This window comes from Pogona vitticeps, chromosome 5, assembly GCF_051106095.1.
Source record: "Pogona vitticeps strain Pit_001003342236 chromosome 5, PviZW2.1, whole genome shotgun sequence".
Lineage (NCBI taxonomy): Eukaryota > Metazoa > Chordata > Lepidosauria > Squamata > Agamidae > Pogona > Pogona vitticeps.
In genome coordinates this window covers 191,658,353-191,677,867 of record NC_135787.1, presented here as the reverse complement: position 1 = coordinate 191,677,867, position 19,515 = coordinate 191,658,353, and the positions used below count along the sequence as shown (strand labels likewise).

General features: G+C 45.8%; 1 protein-coding gene across 1 annotated transcript in view; it reads left to right on the top strand.

Moving 5' to 3' along the window:
* PLXNA4 (plexin A4) overlaps positions 1–19,515 on the top strand; it is a 635,072-nt gene that overhangs the window by 463,025 nt on the left and 152,532 nt on the right. Inside the window, exons 6-9 of the mRNA XM_073002484.2 lie at positions 1,069–1,192; positions 5,914–6,067; positions 8,422–8,521; positions 13,689–13,803. Coding sequence (XP_072858585.2) covers positions 1,069–1,192; positions 5,914–6,067; positions 8,422–8,521; positions 13,689–13,803 — 493 coding nt within the window. The remainder of the gene's footprint in view (positions 1–1,068; positions 1,193–5,913; positions 6,068–8,421; positions 8,522–13,688; positions 13,804–19,515) is intronic.

The following is a 19,515-nucleotide window of genomic DNA, read 5'->3' as shown; positions in this document are numbered from 1 at the left end:
AGAGTAAATCAAATAGTTATCAAGAATTTTTGCCTACCAGCTGAAGTAGGGGGTTCCAGTCCCTCTCCTTTCTGGCACATTTGCTCACCGAGCCTGGTTCTTTAGGCCAAAGACGTGCGCTGATCCACCCTAACCTGTTGCCTCCTCCCAGATGTTGGTGCTGACTTTTTGCTCTGGCGTCTGCGCTCGGCACTTGCCTGACTTAACATCTGGCAGTCCTCTTACCATAAAGGCCAGATGCTGATACAAGTGGGGAAAAGAGGGGCTCCAAAGTTTCAACGAGGGCGAATTGTTTAACTTTCATGGAACAGCTTCAGAGTAGGTTTTAATGGGGGGCAATATGGGAGCGAATATCAAAAGAATCCATTGAAGCTACCCTTTGAAGGTTTGTTACATTAGCTTAATGGAGGATAATTAGCTAACTGTTGGAGTTGTCCTTTTCTATTAACCCTGTATCCCACTAAGTGGGCAGGTTATGAGATAAAAGCCGTAATTGTCTCTTTTAGCAAGAATGTCAGCCTTTGGTTAAGAGCTGCGTCTTGATTTATGATGGGCGTTGTCAATCCAAGCGTGTAGAGGGAGATCTTCTTAGGGACTGCTTTGGATCCCTGTTTTCTTGGGGTCTGTCTAGACATGAGCCTTTGACGCAAGTCAAATATCGTGGTCCGGAACCCCCATCTCTCCTCACCTCAGGAGACATGCTATTTGGGGATAATCGGAGTGGTAGCACAATTGGATTGCCAGGACAGAGAAACCTGTCCTGTGAGTCATTGACAGACAGAGTAATCAAACTTTTTAATGTATGTCTTTTTTTAAACCCAACACATGTGAAGCAGGCAAAACCCAGCAATGGGAAATGTTTGAGGTGTGTGTGTGTTTTTTAATGCTGCTGGTCCCAGAATCCTACAGTTAGCATGACCAGCAGAATTATAGCTCAAACCCAAATGTTTCCCATCGCTGGCAAAAATTCCATCAGACTTCTGATTATCTCCGTGACAGATCAAGCCAGGTGTTAATCTTTGAAGCCTTTTTTTGTTTGTTTCTTCTCTCTCCAACTTCTTCTCTCAGGTGCACGAGGAAAGAGCAATGCGAACGGTCCAGCGAGCCCCGAAGGTTTGCCTCCGAGATGAAGCAGTGTGTCCGACTCGCCGTACACCCTAACAACATCTCCGTCTCCCAATATAGTGTAATGGTAAGGGTGACCGCTTAAAAAAAAAATTAAAAATCATCATGAACCTTATACTATCCACCCGCCCCGGTGTCTTTCTCTCCTTATCTTTACTGGTAAGTTTATGTCCCTCATAAGCTGAACCATTACATCCAGGTCACTAAAGATGTGTTGCACCCTCAGCCACTCACAGCCAGTGAATATTCTGCATTTCCCCCCAAAGCTGGGACTACAAGCCCAGAACGGGGATTCACAATTCACGCCAGGATTAACTTTAAACCATACGGGTAAAAGCACAGAAAGTTATCCCATTAAAACAGAACTTAAAATAGAACTTAAGAGTATACCACCACTGTACAAGCATCCCCCACCCACTCCACCTCCAATAAAAGCCCCTTTGGGCCTGTCCAGACTAGCCATTTTGAGTGTGGGATGGATCGGGTTGCAAATGATCTGTTGGGGTTTTGGGGAAGGAATGATGTGCCATTTGGCACGCTCCTCCCGTATGAACAGCAAAGGGCCCCTGGTAGCCCAACCAACTGTCAATTAAGCACTTCCCCTGATCGTCTGTGGGTGGTCAGGGGAAGTGAAATTATTTTTTTTAAAACGAGGAAGGAAGCAGGGTTCAAATCAAACTATGCAAGACAGCTCTGAGAGCGACTGTGATTCTAGAGAGCTTTGTGCCTGAGCAATTAGAATGTAAAAGAAGCTTATGTTTACCTCCACAGACCAATCACAAAGCAGGCAAGTTAATAAGATCGGGGGGGGGTAGGGGGATGAGGAATCTTGTATTATGACTTAGCATACTTTTCACACTTCTCAAATCATCATCATCATCATGTGCCAGCAAGTCAGTTCAGACTTATGGTGATGCTTTTCAGGGTTTTCCAGGTAGAGCCTATTCAGAAGTGCATTACCCTTCCCTTCCTCTTCGGGTGCTCTGCAGCTTGCCCAAGGCCACCCAGGCTAGCTTTTCTCCCAGGATGCACTGGGGGGCGGGGTTGAAATCCCATCTTCTGGCTCTGCAGCCAGATTCCTAAACCACTGACCTATCCAGTCCTCCTTCTCCAGCAATCTGCTATCTGCATTGTATATCAGACTAGGTTCTGTGTTCAAGCAGTCTTTTCTCCCAGAGGCAGAAGTCTGTGGGAGCTGGTGACCACGAGACCTGGAAGGTCAAGGTTTCCGGAAGCCCAGTTTGCTATCTGATTTTGATTATGTCATAAATTGGCTTCATTGGCTCAGTGGGTAGGAGTGATAAACTTCTCAGCCGTGGCATTTCGGACTGTGAGAGGTCATAAAGAAGTTTTCCTCGGGTGCAAAGTTTCCTACGGACTGGGAGCAGCAAGATCATCCTGTTTCTAATCTGTCTTCATTTTGTATGTTTCTGTTTCTTCATCCATTCGATCATTTTTCCACGTCAACCTGTGAATTTTTTAAAAACGGGTTTTCACCTTGATTTTTTAAATACATTGTTCCAAATTCTGGAGAAGTGAAAAACACAAACGACCACTGCATTCCAGTCTGCTTGTTAGTCCAGGAATTTCAAATTGGGTCTGGGGTCTTCACAGGGTAGACCAAATTAAACCCCCAACAGCCCTTTATACAGGCCACAAGACAATTTACATTTTTATTTCTCTGCATAGACGAGCCTTCCTGTCACCTTTCCAGAGTTTGGAAGGAACTAACTACAAATAATGAATTACTTCCATGGGGGGTTAGGAAGGCATGACTAAACTAATTATGAAGATGAGGTAAGGGGAAAGGTCACTAATTTGGTGGTGTAACTATAACTATTTTAGTTACATACATCACTGCAGAAGTTATTTGGTGTCACTACCTAATGGGTGTTTTATATTCCAGGTCTGTGGCTTGTGATATTCTGACTTTTCAAAAAGCATTTATTAAGTTACTTTTTAATAGTGGGAAGGTAAAGACCTGTTTTTTTTTTTTTTTTGAACTTCATACTTAGAACTACTTTGGGGGCTTGTAACTGGAACTACTTATGTTTTAAAAGTAACTTTCTAGACTGAACCCACCCTGCTACCTGCCCGGCTTGAGCCTGTCCAGATTTCTGTTGTCCCTTTTGACATGAGATTCTAATGAGCTTAATTCTTCCTTCCTCTTCACCCTTTCTCCACTTACCCGTCTCTTGAGAAAATATCCAGGATCAAAAGCTCTCTCTCCCCTGCCAGAAGTTATTTGCATGACATTTGCCAGTTCCCCATCACCCATTTGAAGGGCAGTCCCTTCCTCTCTTAGATCTTCCCCTCTGCATTCTTTTGCTCTGCAGTACAATCCCTTCTTCTCAGCTCCTTTCCTTGGCTAAATCTATGAAGGTTTTTTCTTCTTCATGGTTTGTAAGCCATCTGTCGCAGGAAAAACGGCCCATGAGAGAAAAGGGATGATACAAGATTGTTGTGGTTCGTTGTTTAGTTGTTAAGTCGTGTCCGACTCTTCGTGACCCCATGGACCAGAGCACACCAGGCCCTCCTGTCTTCCACTGCCTCCCGGAGTTGGGTCAAATTCATGTTTGTAGCTTCGATGACCCTGTCCAGCCATCTCGTCCTCTGTCGTCCCCTTCTCCTCTTGCCTTCACACTTTCCCAACATCAAGGTCTTTTCCAAAGAGTCTCCTGGAAATACAAGATACCCCCCCCCCAAAAAAAAGGCCATTAAGAAAAGATGTTCTCAGGATTTAATTGCAAGGATCTGTGCAAGTATACTGTGTCTACGGGTCATTCAGCTGAATTGCTTCATAAGGTGCCAGGCTGATCCTAGGTTGACGTTTTTATGTGCCATCAAGTTGTCTCCGACTTAGGGTGACCTATGAATAAGTGCTCTCCGAAATATCCTGTCCACAACCGCCCTGCTTGTGTTTGGTCTTCCTCTTTTCCTGCTGCTTTCCGTTTTTCCCAGCGTTATGGTCTTTCCCAGAGAATCCTGCCTTCTCATGATGTGGCCAAAGGAGGACAACCTCCATTTCAACATTTTCGCCTTCAGAGATAGCTCAAGCTTGATTTGATCGTGGATCCACTTGTTGGTCTTTCTGGCAGTCCAGAGTATTGTGAAGAGAAAGGTCTTCACCTGTTTGCAGAAAGACAGCCAAGATGGGGCCAGCCTGGCTTCCAGTGGGAGGGAGTTCCAAAGTCTGGGAGCAGCCACTGAGAAGGACTTCTCCTTTGTGTCCCTACTAAATGCACCTATGAAGGTGGTGGGACTGAGATCTTTCAGGCTTGTTCCTTTAAGTTTTCCCAGTTCCCTGTGAGCTTAGCTGCAGTTCTTAGTGTAGCTGGGTTAAAAAAAAAGACTTTCCCAGAAACAGTGCTGCAAATTATCTTTGATTCAGCATTATGTATTTGAGGATGGCTTGGTCATGAATGGCCTTTAATTTTATCATTTATTGATGTGGACCACTCCAACGTCTTGCACTTTTTGACTCTTGGGGGCAGGAAGAAGCTGAACGCTAGGTACTCTTTAAGAATGAAAATACTTGCTAAATTCCATGTTCTTTCTGATTAGGCTGTCTCCATTAGATGAGGCACCTTAACAAGGAATTTTGAAACCTCCCACAAGATTTTCCCCATCTCCACCTGAGAATGAAATGGAGCTACTTCTCTTTCCCTGTAATTGTGCACAATATCTGTTGTGCCTTTTCCATTTTAGAGGCAAGGCAAATAAACCCAGCAAGCCCCGAAGGACTAAATGATGACTAGGAAAGATGCAAGGAACCCATCTAGTGCTTGAAAGCCTTAAACTAAGCTACATCCATCCTAAATTAATGCCCACAGTTATATGAATTCCACAGTTTTGTACAAAATGGGTGAACTTTGCACACAAAAGGCCAATTCTTGTCAATATAACTTCTTACCAATATGAGAACTCTGCCAAGATAGCCAGGAGATTGCTCACCCTCCTCAAGGACTAGGAGAACAAGGTTCTCCTCTTGGGTCCTCATGTCCTAGTCTGGGATCTTCCGAAAGTTATTGTGTCCCACAAGAAATCTTTCGAAGTTTTGAAGAAATCTTTTGAAGTATAAGCACCCATCTGGCAATTCATGGACCAATTCTAAAGTCATCTTCCTCTGCAACTCATGTATACAACACATTTGTAAATGTTGCAGGATCTGTTTCCCGTATAGGGAACGTGATGTGATCCATGAGCCACTGCCCGAACAGCGTGTCTTTCCCCCCTTTCTTTTAAATTTCTTTTAAATTTCTTTTCATTTGTGTGTTCGTGTGGCACTGACCTAAGTCCGTAACTAGCCTCCTTTATACACAGGGCCTTGTTCGTGACAGAGAGCTCCCTCTGGTGATGGTGCTAGGAGAGGAGGCGTAGAGAGTTAGACGGGAGGATTACAGTTTCTCTGTAGTCCGCAGAGTACCTCTTGTGAGTAACTAGTCGCCTTCCTCAGAAAGTGTCCTCGCCCTGGCGAGTCTTCACGGCACCTGCATGAGTCATGCAGAGCACCCCACTTGCACCACCCCGAGGTGATCGCCCTCTGCCGCCAGCACAGCGCTATGTCAGTAGTAATGGTGGGAGTCCCTGCATCTCCACGCGCCACTCCGGGCTTACCTCTGCATTCCACCCTTTTCACCCAGATTGTTGCTTTCTGTTGAAGGAGATCCCAGTTGAACAAGAAGCATTTTGTCTAGCTCCTCCAGTGTAATTCTCCCCTGCGTGTTGCTTTCTTTCGTCATCATCTACCTCTCTTTCTACCTCCCCCCCGCCCCCTTTTACCTGCAGCTGGTTTTGGAGACTTATAACGTTCCTGAGCTGTCCGACGGCGTCAACTGCACCTTTGGGGACTTTTCGGAAATGGACGGAGTGGTGATGGGGAACCAGATTAAGTGCCTCTCCCCGGCTGCCAAGGAGGTGCCGAAGATCATCACGGAGAACGGTGAGTCCCCAAATCTAGGGATGAGTCTACAAGCAGAGCTAGGGTCGCTGCCTTGGACAGAACATCCTCCCATTGAAAAGAACAACAACAGAAGCTTCTAGCCCTGTAGCAAGAAAGAGCAGAACAGCTCTTAGAGGCAAGAGGGGTCGATCTAAATAGCAGCACACGTTAACGACACCATTTGATTTCAACCAAACCATACCAACAGCAGTCCAAATAGTGATTTATAGAGCTATCTGGACAGGCTCTAAGAATATGCCTCTCTCCAAAAAGGGTTACTGCATGACTCAGGACTGAATAAGTTGCCATTACATCAGACTGAACTAATTTATAGTGGCATGCAGGTAGAAAGGGGTGACTCGTCGTCTCTCCGTCCCAATCCTGCTTGAGCCGAACATCTCGACACGTTAGAGCCGAGGTTTTCGTTTTGACACCTTCTCTCGTCTGGTCCTGCGGTCCTTTTCCAAATCCCGCAAACGTCCGCCAGGGATCAAGAGTATTCCCAAGGGAAAGCGGGGAAGAGCTTCTGCTTGATCTTGGCACGCGGGATAAGTTAGGAAAGATGAAACGGTCTTTCCTTCGAGAGGGTGACTCCCAGCCCCGAATCTCTTCCCTTTGTCCGGCTTCGAATCTCCAGGGAAATGCAAAGCGACTGAGTGAGCTGTCAAAACCATAATGGGCAGGTGGGCAGGAGAGGCCCAGGCTAATGGCGCAGGGTATGCGGGGATGTGCATGTGCATGCAGGGGTAGTGATGGGCTGTTGTCAAATACCCTTTGGCACAGTTGATTAATGAGTCTCTCAGGTGAGGAAAGGAACAGCGGAGGTGGAAGGGGGAGCAAGGGGGTCAAAATTTTACATTAAACATGGGCACCTTGCTTATGAGATCTAGGCAGTAACTTTCACCTTCTGGCTTCCTGTCTGGAAGAGAGACAGAGTGAATAAGGCACTGGCCTTTTTCCTGTGGATTGGGGGGCTGAAAAGAACACTCTGCCTACAGTTAAGCATGGTGGCGGCATGGTGACCTGGGTAGGTGGGGCTCGTCAGCCTTGGAAGGCAGCCCATCTAGGAGAAGGAAAACTCCAATTCCAAACCTCCACTGCCTTGTGGCTATATCCACTTATGGAAAGGGCTTTAGGAGATAACCTCGAGGCAAAATCCGGAGACGGAGTCCCGGAGGCAGTTTATGTCATTCCACCAACTCCTGCAACGTCACTGGAACCAGTTGTACTGGCTCTTGCCTTTCCACTGGACTATTTCAGCGATGTGGAGAGGGGGGATTTGCTGCTTGGGTAACAGCCTATCCTCCATATTATTTTACCCAGGTGTTGTGCTCTGGAGAGGACACTCCAGCTTCGCATACAGTGTCGAAGTCCTCCGTACAGAGCACGCTACCATAGGCTCTCAAGACTGAAGAATGCCTATGATGATGGGTGGCTGGAATGAAAGGCGCAGGAAGGCTTAGGGAACAGAGCGACCTATCCATCCATTTTGCTTTCTATGACAGCCACTTATGTTTTTACACCAAGTTTGTTCTGTCCCGTTTCCTCACTGGCTGGCAGGGTTTGAACAACGGCATGAAAATGTGTGTGTGTTCTTCAGTACACTCATGTTTGCCTCCTCCCCCCTCCCCATATGCGATTCTATTTTCCATTTTCTCTGCTGTTTAATTTTATTGCTTATTACTTACCTTTATATCCTACGTTCCTCTAGTGAGCTCAAGGCATTTTTCTCGAATTTGTCCTTTTTTAAGCCGTTTTCCTTAATGTACCTGTTTATGGGTGTCATTTTCTGTAATGAGGAACATTGGTAATACATTTCCTGCCGAATATGACCATTTTTGGTATTAAGCCGGAGCAATGCCTTGCAAAATGATCAGAAATATGAAAGGCGAAGTATTATTTCGTTCTAATTTCTGTGTTAGTTAGGGATGCCTGAATTACATCAGTTCCAATGCAAACCTGACAAATCTCCACTTTCTTACACGAAGGTGCTGGGAAGCTGAAACAGAATATAGGGTGTCTTTGGGAAGATGGGATGTTTATCTTTAACTATTAAAGATAAAGGGGTTTAATACCCAAGAGCCTAAATCTAGCTGCTGATCTCCCACAGGGTTAAATCAATGATATTTGCATAGGTGTTGATGTGCAATTCAGCAGTTTAATATAGGTTTGGTCCACACAGGGCTAGCATTTGGGGTTAGGCTCAGAAGAATCTTGCAAATGTAGAATTGGTAATGCTTAAGGGGGGAGAAATACTACCTCTCCCACAGAAGACCTCCATGCCGTTCCGTAGGTCAAGTCCTAGCAATGCCCAGATTCACTACCTAGTAATCCCTCTTTTCTCTGCTTCCTAGGAGATCACCACATTGTCCAGCTACAGCTCAAATCCAAGGAAACGGGCATGACTTTTGCCAGCACCACTTTCGTCTTCTACAACTGCAGCGTCCACAATTCGTAAGTTTGCGTTGTTCAGCTTGGTACCTTCCAGTAGTTCTGCACGACAGTGACCCTCTTTCCTGACCATGGGCCATCTGATTTAGGATTCATTGAAACGAGTTTCTAAGACTTGGAGAGCTGCAGGATTTCAGATGAAGTCATGGGTCCATTCTGTAGGAACCACACGATGGCCACAATCCTATTGGTGTTTGCTCAAGGTTTGCATAACTTGCTCCGGCTAATTGCAGCTAGTTGATGAGGTGCCGGACCGTGTCTGAATTGTGCAGCTGGACTCGTGACCAGTCATGGAACAAGACATGCCTCGTCAGTTAATTGTAGCAAGTTAATTGCCTCAAGTTCAACCATCTCCATAGACCTTATCTTTTAGTCTGTGTTCTAGCCAGGCAGTGACTTGATGTGCAACAGATCATGTCTGTGGAGATCTCTTAACTTGAGGCAATTTGTCCCTGACAGGCATATCTTTTGCAGAACTGCACAACAGGATTTCAGCCCAAATGTCTTCACTGAAGGTGTGTCACATTTGACAGAGCAGTATCAAAACCTTGGAACCTCAGATGTTCTTGGACTACAACTCCCAGAGATCCTGGCCAGCACAGCACGGCTTCTGGGAACTGCAGTCCTAGACCATCCGGGGACCCCAGTCTGAGAACCACTGCAATAGAGCAAGGACAGAGAAGGAAGAGTGAGGTGCAAACCTCGGTTTGATTAGACTATATTCATGGTGGTAACAACTGAACATCTGACTGCTTGTGATCCATGTTCCTGCCAAGCAGCTATGCCAAGATATGGGAAGAGTTGGGAAGTACATTTTTTTTTTCATTTTAGAAGACACCTACTTCCAGGATACTTAAGTCCATTCCCCTTGCTAGATTTTCTTTCTTCCTACCCACAAAAACACTAGAGAAATTCGGCAAACTGGAGAAATTCTATGTACAGTGGTGCCTCGCTAGACGATGATAATCCGTTCCACTGAAATCGCTGTTTAGCGAAATCATTGTCTAGTGAAAAGCATTTCCCCATTGGAATGCATTGAAACCTGTTGAATGCGTTCCAATGGGGAAGAATCATCGTTGTCTAGCGAAGATCGGCCGTAGGAAAGCTGCTTTGCGAACCACCGATCAACTGTTTAAATCGCTGTCTTGCGAAGCTTAGGCCCCGAAAACACCTGTTTTGCGAGTGCGGAAGAAGCTGTCAAAATCGTCGTCTAGTGAAAATCGGTTTGCAAAGCAGGGACCAAACATTGTCCAGTGAAATTCCCCCATAGGAACCACTGTTTTGCGAATTGCTATAGCAATCGCAAAAAGTCAATGTCTAGCGAAAAAACTGTCATGCAGGGTAACTGTCTAGTGAGGCACCACTGCAGAAATTCTGCCTTCTGTGCCCTAGGGCCGTGTCCAGGTTTCAATAAGCGGTTTGGGGGTTGTTTTAGTTTTATTTTATTTTGTTAAGGGAAAGAGTTCTTTCTGGATGGATGGATGGATGGATGGATGGATGGATGGATGGATGGATGGATGGATGGATGGATGGATGGATAGATAGATAGATAGATAGATAGAGGAAGATTTTTACACAGGCGTGGCGCTTGGGCGGGCACGCAAGTGCTCTTGTGCAAGTGGCGGGGTGGCGCTCCACAGGTGCACTGGAGCACGCGCACATGCGCAAATCAGCTGTGTGGGGGTGAGTGATTGTGGGGGGTGGGGTAGGAGGTCTGTCTCTGTGGCCGGTCCGGCTCAGGAGTTGTATTTAATTAGATTTAAATGGTCTGATTGTGTAGTCGTAAGAGGGGAGAACTGTCTCCTAGGATTTGGGCAAAGAAAAGAAATCCATGGGGTTCACATTTCCCTACAACATTCTCTATTTCATGCAGTCCGAGGCCCCAGCTGGGGTGAATCACCTATTGTTTTGGAGGCCCATGCATTTCCAGAAATAACATCATCATCAGAGCTACAACAAAAATGTCAATATTAGGAATAGCATATATACTACTTTGATATGGATCAGATACTTAGGTTTTTGGTTAAAACTTGGATCTGTTATATAATACCAGTCAATGCTTTTATAATTTTGATTGACTGTGCCCGGTATTTTTGAATCATGCTACTAATAACCACATGCTGTCAAGTTACTTCTGACTTACGGCAACCCTTTTCAGGATTTCCCAAGTAGACTGTCCTCAAGAGGCGAGTTCCCGATCCCCTTCTTCTGGGAGCATTTTTGGGGCTTTGAAGCTTGTCCAAGGCCAGACAGGCTGGCTCTTCTCATAGGAAGCATTGGGAGGGGGGAATGCAACCCCGTCAACCTCTGGCACCGCAGCCAGAGACCTAACCCACTGAGCTATCCAGCCAGCATACCTTATCCCTACCTCAGAGATTTTATTCAGGTATAACTCAGCACAGGTTCGGTAGCCACTGGAGAGAGACACAAACCGCCGGTTCATGCCAATTCGTGTATTGACCGAACAGGGGTTTGGCATTTTAAAGCCCCACCTCTTCCCTCAAGTGCATGTAAATTAAGATGCAGGGTCTGGCTGAGGAGGGGCAGGGAAGCCAGGCTGATGCTCCAACCGGATGCCCACCGGAGGTGGCGGGGTTTTAAAGAGCCAAACCCACTTGGCCAACCAATGAACTGCCGAACCGGTGGTTCATGCCCATCTCTAGTAGCAAGACGCACTACAGAGTGTAAAGCAGGAGTATTTGTCTCAATACAAACATGGGGGATTTGCAGTGATTACAGTAATTACAATTACAGTGTCCCTGTCAAGGGAAGCCTTAAGCGCTCCCTTCTGTACACCTGCTGCAGGTCTAAAGGCTTGCATTTTTTGCTTCACGCTAGGGCGTGTTAAGTGCTTCTGACACCACTGTATATTCAGGAGGCGTCCTTCCTGCAGGAAGTGAGCGCCAGATGCCTCGCAAAGAGAGATTTGCTTCATTTTGGCAATCCCTGCAAAATGCCAACTCCGGTTCCGATGATTTCAGCGCTCTGACAAATAGCAGTGCAGCTGGAATCGGGGGGGGGGGAAGAAAAAACATCCCGCACACGCCTGATTTCGAGAAGCCGGCATTTAAATATTTATGGCGTCTTTTGCTTTCTGACTTAACAAACTATAAGACGCTATCCATTTTTAATTTGATTTATCAGAGCAGGCGCCTGTTATCAATTTAAAGAACAGCAGAATCTAAGGTGGGTTGAAGTAGAGGAAGATTTCCCCGGAAAGGGTGGGAGGGCTTCAGTGTGCCTGGGCTAGCATCAGAAATAGAAATGGAATGCAAATAACTCAAGGAGCTGAAGAATGAGTGTACACAGCAGTGACAATAGGCAGTTGCTCTTGATGTATGTACTAGAGATGGGGTTATTCGTATATGATGGGGTATTCACATTTGTATACCCCTGCACAGCTGGACGTAAGGAGGGTCTGGCCCCATCCACTCATGCATCCGCCGCCGCCGTTGGCTCCGCTCTCCCTTCAGATCGCTCTGGAGCTCCCGGTTGGCTCCCCACTCCTGGCAGAAGGAAGGAAGATGACTCTCCTTGACTGGCTGACAAGTGGATAGCCGACCGGAAGCTCTGGAGTGATTGGAATGGAGACCAGAGCCACCGCTGCTGGCAGACATGTGAGTGGACAGTCCATTCCAGATGTTCATTTATAAGGCATGGTAGAGGGTGGACCCTAAGGAGTCCAGGAAATGGGAACTCTTGATTGCAGCCTACAATCTGGTCCCTGCATCTACATTATAGGTATGATGAGTACAGTGGGGTCTTGACTTAAGAACGGCTTGAGTTAAGAACATTTTGACTTAAGAACCGCTCTCATAGGAAAATATTGACTTGACTTAAGTACTTAGATTTGAGTTAAGAACTGAAAAAAAAAAACACGTGGGAGGCAGGGAAAGTGCAAAATTTGAACTTTCAGTTAACTGTTGGCCAGTGAAAAGGGTGCCTGTCTGCTTCCTCACTCCTCCCAGCGTTCAGAGAGTGGATTGGGAGAGTCTTCAGACTGCCTGGTACTGTACTGCCTGGACTGTATTTTCCCTGCCTTCCCTGAACCTTTCTTGACCTAAGAAAAAAAGAAACAAAATATCCCCCTCTAGTGGTCGAAGGCGGAATAGCAGTTTCCCATTAGTTTCTATGGACGGAAAAGAGCAGATACGGATCAAATGGTTTTCAATGCATTCCTATGGGAAATGCAGATTTGACTTGAGAACATTTTGACCTGAGAACCGCCTTCCAATACGGATTAAGTTCTCAAGTCAAGACCCCACTGTATTCACACGTTTTCTCGGGTTTTTGTGATTTTCTGGGTTTTACCATGCTGAGCCTCCGAGCTGAGCCTTCCCCCTGCATCTGCAAGATTTCATGGCATTCAGAGAAAATGATCCCCCCACACACTCTTGTTACCCCCTGTGTATTTCCTCATTTCCCACTTGTTGCTCTGAAGAGGAAACTGTGAAGTTTTGCACATCATAATGCCCGTTTCCAAAGCATCCTGAGCAGGAAAGATCCCATCCTGCACAGGAATTGCAACAGTCCTGCATGGCTTGGTGTGCCTTCGGTCCTTTCTAGGTGATGCCAGTGCTAGAAAGATCCTATTCTGAACTGAATGGTACGGCTCTCTTGTAGCTTGGTGTTTCTTCTGTTAAATCCTGCACAGGAAAGATGCCATTGTACACGGGAAGTGCAATATTTCTGCACAATTTGACATTTCTTTCAGAAAAAAGTGACCACAAAACTTCCAAGGAATCTTGTGAGTTTTCCCACAAGATCTCCCACGAAATTTCTTTGGAGAAAAAAAAAATCTCTAGCTGAGAAGTCACTTTGTAAGAAAAGTGTGATTTCACACACATACATACCCAAGCTTTTTTTTGAGAGTGAGAATCTGTGAGATTCAGGTATTCCCAAGTCTTCTTCAAGGGGAATGCTTTGAAACTCCATGGTCAGCTGAAATCACTAAATTTCCTCTTATCTATTTGATACAGGATTTCTGAGACTGTGTGTGTAACTAATTTATGTAAGATAATTCGGCAACTGGAGCATTCACTGATTACCAACATTTCCTCCTCACACCGCCAGGAAAGAATATGTTGGGTTTTATCTGTGCTTCAGTTCCCTTCCCCCCTCCAAATCCTTACATTTCTTCCAATTTTCCTATCCTTTTATTTGTGTTCAGGTGCCTCTCTTGTGTGGAGAGTCCATATCGGTGCCACTGGTGCAAATATCGTCACGTCTGCACTCACGACCCTCATAATTGCCATTTTTCGGAAGGACGAGTCAAGCTGCCTGAGGTACAGAAACTAAATAGTACAGAGCGTTCTGACGGGTGTGGAGACAGAAGTGAATGTTATAACTATGTCCCATTTGTGCTTTGCAAGATTACTGTTGAAGATGTATGAATGTCATTCATGATCTTGTCATTGCAATGAAACAGTGAGTGTTGGGTTCTCTCTTCTTTTTTTAGGAATTAATATTTAGATACCATATATTTCCGTGTATAAGATGCTCCCATGTATAAGACGCCCCCACTTTTCTAACCCAAAATCAAGAAATCTAAGTGGGGCTTAGCAAGTGGAGGGGAAAGCAGGGATCAAAGCCCTGCGGGATCACTTTGATCCCTGCTTTCCCTTCCACTTACTTTTGTTCTCCCCTCCACTTATTTTTGTTCTCTCCTCACCATGTATAAGACAACCCTCAATTTTTATTCTAGACAAAAGTATAGTCTTATACACTGAAAAATATGGTAAATCTGGTCACAAGGAATAATGTATATATTTGACAAGTGTGCAACTGTACAGAATTTAATCCATGCATATAGACTGTCAGAAATGCCCTCAGATGGAAAGGGGGGGAGAGTCAAATTGGGAAACTTAGAAGGAAGGGACCTCTAAAGGCCAGATGCAAGGGAGGGGGATCGCGAGACAGGGATCTCGTGGTCTCGTGGTCTCCCAGAGGCATCTGGTGGGGCCACCATGGGATCCAGGGAGCTGGACTAGAGGGGCCCTTGGCCTGATCCAGCGGGTCTCTTCTGATGTTCTTATGTCTGAGACCGAGATATTTTCATATCTGTATTGGAATGGGAGAGGAACTGGCATATTCATTAAAAACATAATTTGCAGATGTGGGAGGATAGGTAGTTTGGACCGCCCAATTGCAGCAACACAGCCTGCCTACTGCCCCCATTGCCCCCCTACCTGGTTCAGTTGCCTCCTCCTCCTCCTCCTCCATCGCCACCACGGGGCAATTGGGAAGGGAAGCCAGACTTGCTGTCTCTCAAGATGGTGGTGGAGGCTCCAGACTGAAGATGGTGGAGGAGTCAACAGGACCAGGTAGGAAGGCAGTGGGGGCCATGGGAAGGGGCGGGGGAACAAATCAAGGAGTTCATTACATTGCAAAAAAAAGAGTTTTGACGAATCTGAACCAACAAACCAATGGTTTTTAATGAACTTCCTGGTTCTTTTTTTTTTTTTTAGTTCGTGGCCTTCTCTAGCATTGACCTACAATGCTAGATCTAACTCCTTCCCAATGCTTTTAAGAATTTCTTTATATTCCCTAGTTTTGTATTTGATAAGTGTTCCATCTATATTATCTGTATTTGTTACTAAGAGATCTTACAGTAATTATCAACCTTGCTTAGATGTAGAACTGTCCCTTAAAACTTATATATTATATCACCCACATTTAGAGGTAGGGGAAAATCATTGGATTTTAGTCTTGGTTGGTTGGTTGGTTGGTTGGTTGTTTGGTTGGTTGGTTGTTTGGTTGTTTGGTTGGTTGGTTGGTTGGTTGGTTGGTTGGTTGGTTGGTTGGTTGGTTGGTTGGTTGGTTGGTTGGTTGGTTGGTTGGTTGGTTGGCTAGCTGGTTGGTTGGTTGGCTAGCTGGTTGGTTGGTTGGTTGGTTGGCTGGCTGGCTGGCTGGCTGGCTGGCTGGCTGGCTGGCTGGCTGGCTGGCTGGCTGGCTGGCTGGCTGGCTGGCTGGCTGGCTGGTTGGTTGGTTGGTTGGTTGGTTGGTTGGTTGGTTGGTTGGTTGGTTGGTTGGTTGGTTGGTTGGTTGGTTCCTTCATTCATTCCTTCATTTATTCATTAATTCATTCTCACTTATGTACCACCACATTAGTGTCACCACTCTCTGGGTGGTTCACCAGACACAGTAAAATCATACAATAAAAGCACAATAAAATACAGTACAGCCTGTTGCTAGCTAAAACAATGTACTGACCTTTAAATGGAAAGACGCAAATTAAATCCATTTGAGCATCTCAGGACAACATTCGCATGAATATTTATGTCATTCTTTCTCATTTAGCTTCTGAAAAATAGTGAGGGATGGCGCCGGGTGAACCTTTGCAGGAAGCGTATTCCAGACAGAAGGGGTCACAGCTGCTGAAACTCAGTTCCTCTTATTGGCCATTTTGGCCTCTTTGAGTGTTACAGTTCTCAACATCAAGGACTGTGAGGAGCACCTGGGATGGGTAGCTGTTTTGTAGCAGAGAGATTCTGCCGAATATTGAGGTCCTAAACCATTAAGCGTTTTATAGGTTATGAACAGCACCTTGAGTTGGTTACGGAAACCAACAGGGAGCCAATGAAGGGGAGCTGAGACTGATTATATGTGTTCATATCTCCTGGTACTTGTAATCAGTAGGGCCACCACATTTTAGACCTATTTTCTCCCCACCTGAGCTTCCTTGTGAGAAGAAATGTACCTTGCCTAGAACATTTACACATTTGTGAGGATGGGAGGGACTTTCGACAGTTTCCCTCTTTTGCACATATTATTGTGCATCGTTTCAAGTGCAGATGGATGAAATGCCCCCATTAGGATTTGAAAGCATACAATAAAGAGCTGAGTGTATCAGATAACACACACCAATAAATGTGCACTTTAGGAAAATCTCATTTCAAATGCGCATGGATTTCACTGGGGCGTGTGTGTGGAACCCACAAAGGCCATAATCTTGTTGGGATTTTTGGATTAGTTGGTCTTCTACAGTATGCATTGCCCAGTTGGTTGTGTGCCCAATTTCATACCCAATATGCAACAGGTTGCAGAAAGAAGAACCTGCTGGAGCGCGGGAGGATTGCCGGCCCTGTGGCCCCACTGTCCTTTGTTTCCTTAACGGGATTCTAGCCAAAATTTCACAACCCATTGCAAAATAAGAATGGAAGAAAACACAACTATGATTCGGAGAAACCTGAGGAAGTCAAATAATCACTACCCTCATTATATTGACCTATCAACATGATTTCAACCCAGAGTGCTCACTGGAAGGACAGATCCTGAAGCTGAGGCCCCAATCCTTTGGCCATCTCATGAGAAGACTCCCTGGAAAAGACCCTGATGTTGGAAAAGAGTGAAGGCAAGAGGAGAAGGGGACGACAGAGGATGAGATGGCTGGACAGTGTCATCGAAGTGACTGACATGACTTTGACCCAACTCCGGGAGGCAGTGGAAGACAGGAGGGCCTGGCATGCTCTGGTCCATGGGGTCACAAAGAGTCAGACATGACTTAAAGACTAAACAACAACAATCAACATGATTTGAATGAACAGAACTCAAACTTTGGAATATCCAACTTTGATAACTTCAATTTTGACATCAGGGTCCTCATTGCAAAATGAATCAATAAGGCAATGCATTTGTCTAACGTCAATGTTAAGCAGAATTTAATTCTGGCTGACGTTCCTTGGGTAGTGATGCAAGCCAAGCCCCTGAGTGTCTTCTTCTCCTTAAGGTCAGATCAGTCCATTTTCATTCATTACTCTGATTAAAATCCAAATTGCCACTTGCTCACGCAGAGCCCAGACCATGTTTGTGGCTGATTTAAAAAATAAATTAAAACAAAAATTGGCTTGGCAATATAGTAAGCATATTTATGCTTCTGGCACTCAGCTCAATCAAAACGGGCTGGTGATATGGCGGAATGATTGGTAGCAAGACTACTTCACCTTGACATATAATTTCCCTTCGCAACCGGTTTCTGAAAAACGGAAGCGGCTGGATTAAAATACACTTGGCAACGTCATGTTTTGTACAAAGAACAGTGAATATATTGATGTGGAGACAGTGCACGTTACTCAGGGAAGAAATGTGCCCCGATGGTATTCTTCACGAATATAAGATGAAGAGCAAAAGATGGTTACGGTATGAGCCTCTCCCAACTAGGTGCATAACTTGTGAAGTATGAAAGAAACTCGCTTATGTCAACATCTCTAGATGGGTGCTTGAGTCATGGTTGATCTTGAGGAGAATTTAAGGAAACCCACAATTTGCAGGTCTTTTGCAAAGCAAATGGCTCTTGATCCCCTCTTCAAGATAGTCGGCCTGCCCTAGGAGCAGGGTGCATCTGTACACACTTTCCAGGGTTGTGGGAGGGGGGAATATAGATATTTCCTTCCCAACTCTTGAGGGCATGGCAGATATGCTCAGAAGCAACCGGGGAACCTTGGGGTGGGGCCTGGTGTGGCGAGGGATGCCGGGACGCCACAGCCAGACGAAGCTGCTTTTCCTGCCTTTTTGTAAGAAAGTCCCATCTCTGATGCGGTGGACCCACACACACAAACACTGTCTGTGGGGCGAGCAGGCTTTGCCATGGAGAGCAAGGACCGAGCCTTCCACCCCACCCCGTCACACCTCACTCATTAGGGCAAGAGGGGACTTTCCCTAATTCAGATTGCCCCCAGCCACCCAGTCCTGCCTCTGGTGCCTTTATCAGAGGCAGAGGGCTCTGTGTTTGTGTGTGACATCCACCTTCACCACACCTGCGCTGTTGTAAGCGCCAGGCTAAGAGGTGTCCACCCTACTATGGAGACATTTTATCAAGCCACAATTTCCGAGAAGCAGAAGTAATCAAGTCTCGTCCCTTCAGCATTGTCTGGAGGCTGTACTGCAATGGATGCAGGAGAATGGGTTGAGGCTGAACTCGGACAAGACAGAGGTCCTAAGGGTGGGTGGCCCCTGCATTGGTGGGTTGGGAAGCTCCCTCTCTTTTGGGGGAGTGACTCTCACCACGAAGAGTGAGGTTCGCAGCTTGGGGGACCATCTGGATCCGGAGGTCACCATGGAAACCCAGGTGGTGTCAGTGGTCCACTCCGCCTATTTCCATCTCTGGCGGATTGCCCAGCTCTGGCCCTATCTTGATGTTGGGGTGCGCACCACTCTGGTCCATGCAGTTGTAGTCTCGAGATTAGACTACTGTAACATGCCCTACGTGGGGTTACCTTTAAGATTGATGCGGAAGCTTCAAATGGTGCAGAACATGGCGGCCAGATTTCCCAGTGGGACGAGAAAATATCAGTGTATTTCCCCCACTCTGGCTGCCTTGCATTGGCTGCCCATTTGTTTCCGCATTGATTTCAAAGTGTTAAGGATGACATATAAAGCCCAAAACGGTTTAGGACCTCAATATCTAGTGGAATGCCTCCTCCCACCTAGATATACCCGAATCACTCGTTCTAGCCAAGAAGGGCGGCTGAGGGGCCTGATGCCGAGGGAGAGCCGGAAAGAAAGAATACAAAACCGGGCCTTCTTGGCAGTGGCCCCTCGCCTTTGGAACAGGCTGGCTCCATCGCTGGGTGTTTTAAAGAGCCAACTTTAGACCTGGTTCTTTAGGCAGGCTTTCCCTCCTGTCATCACTTGATTATTTTTATTTTTGCCCCATCTTGAACCATATTAATATTGCAGGTTTTTTTATTATATGGTTTTCATTCCATTTTTTTAATTGTTAGCTGCCCAGAGTAGACTTGTCTCTAGATGGGCGGGGTATAAATTTAATAGATAGATAGATAGATAGATAGATAGATAGATAGATAGATAGATAGATAGATAGATAGATAGATAGATAGATAGATAGATAGATAGATAGATAGATAGATAGATAGATAGATAGATAGACAGACAGACAGACAGACAGACAGACAGACAGACAGACAGACAGACAGACAGACAGACAGACAGACAGACAGACAGACAGACCTTCCATCCAATTTCGGCCCAGGAAGGGA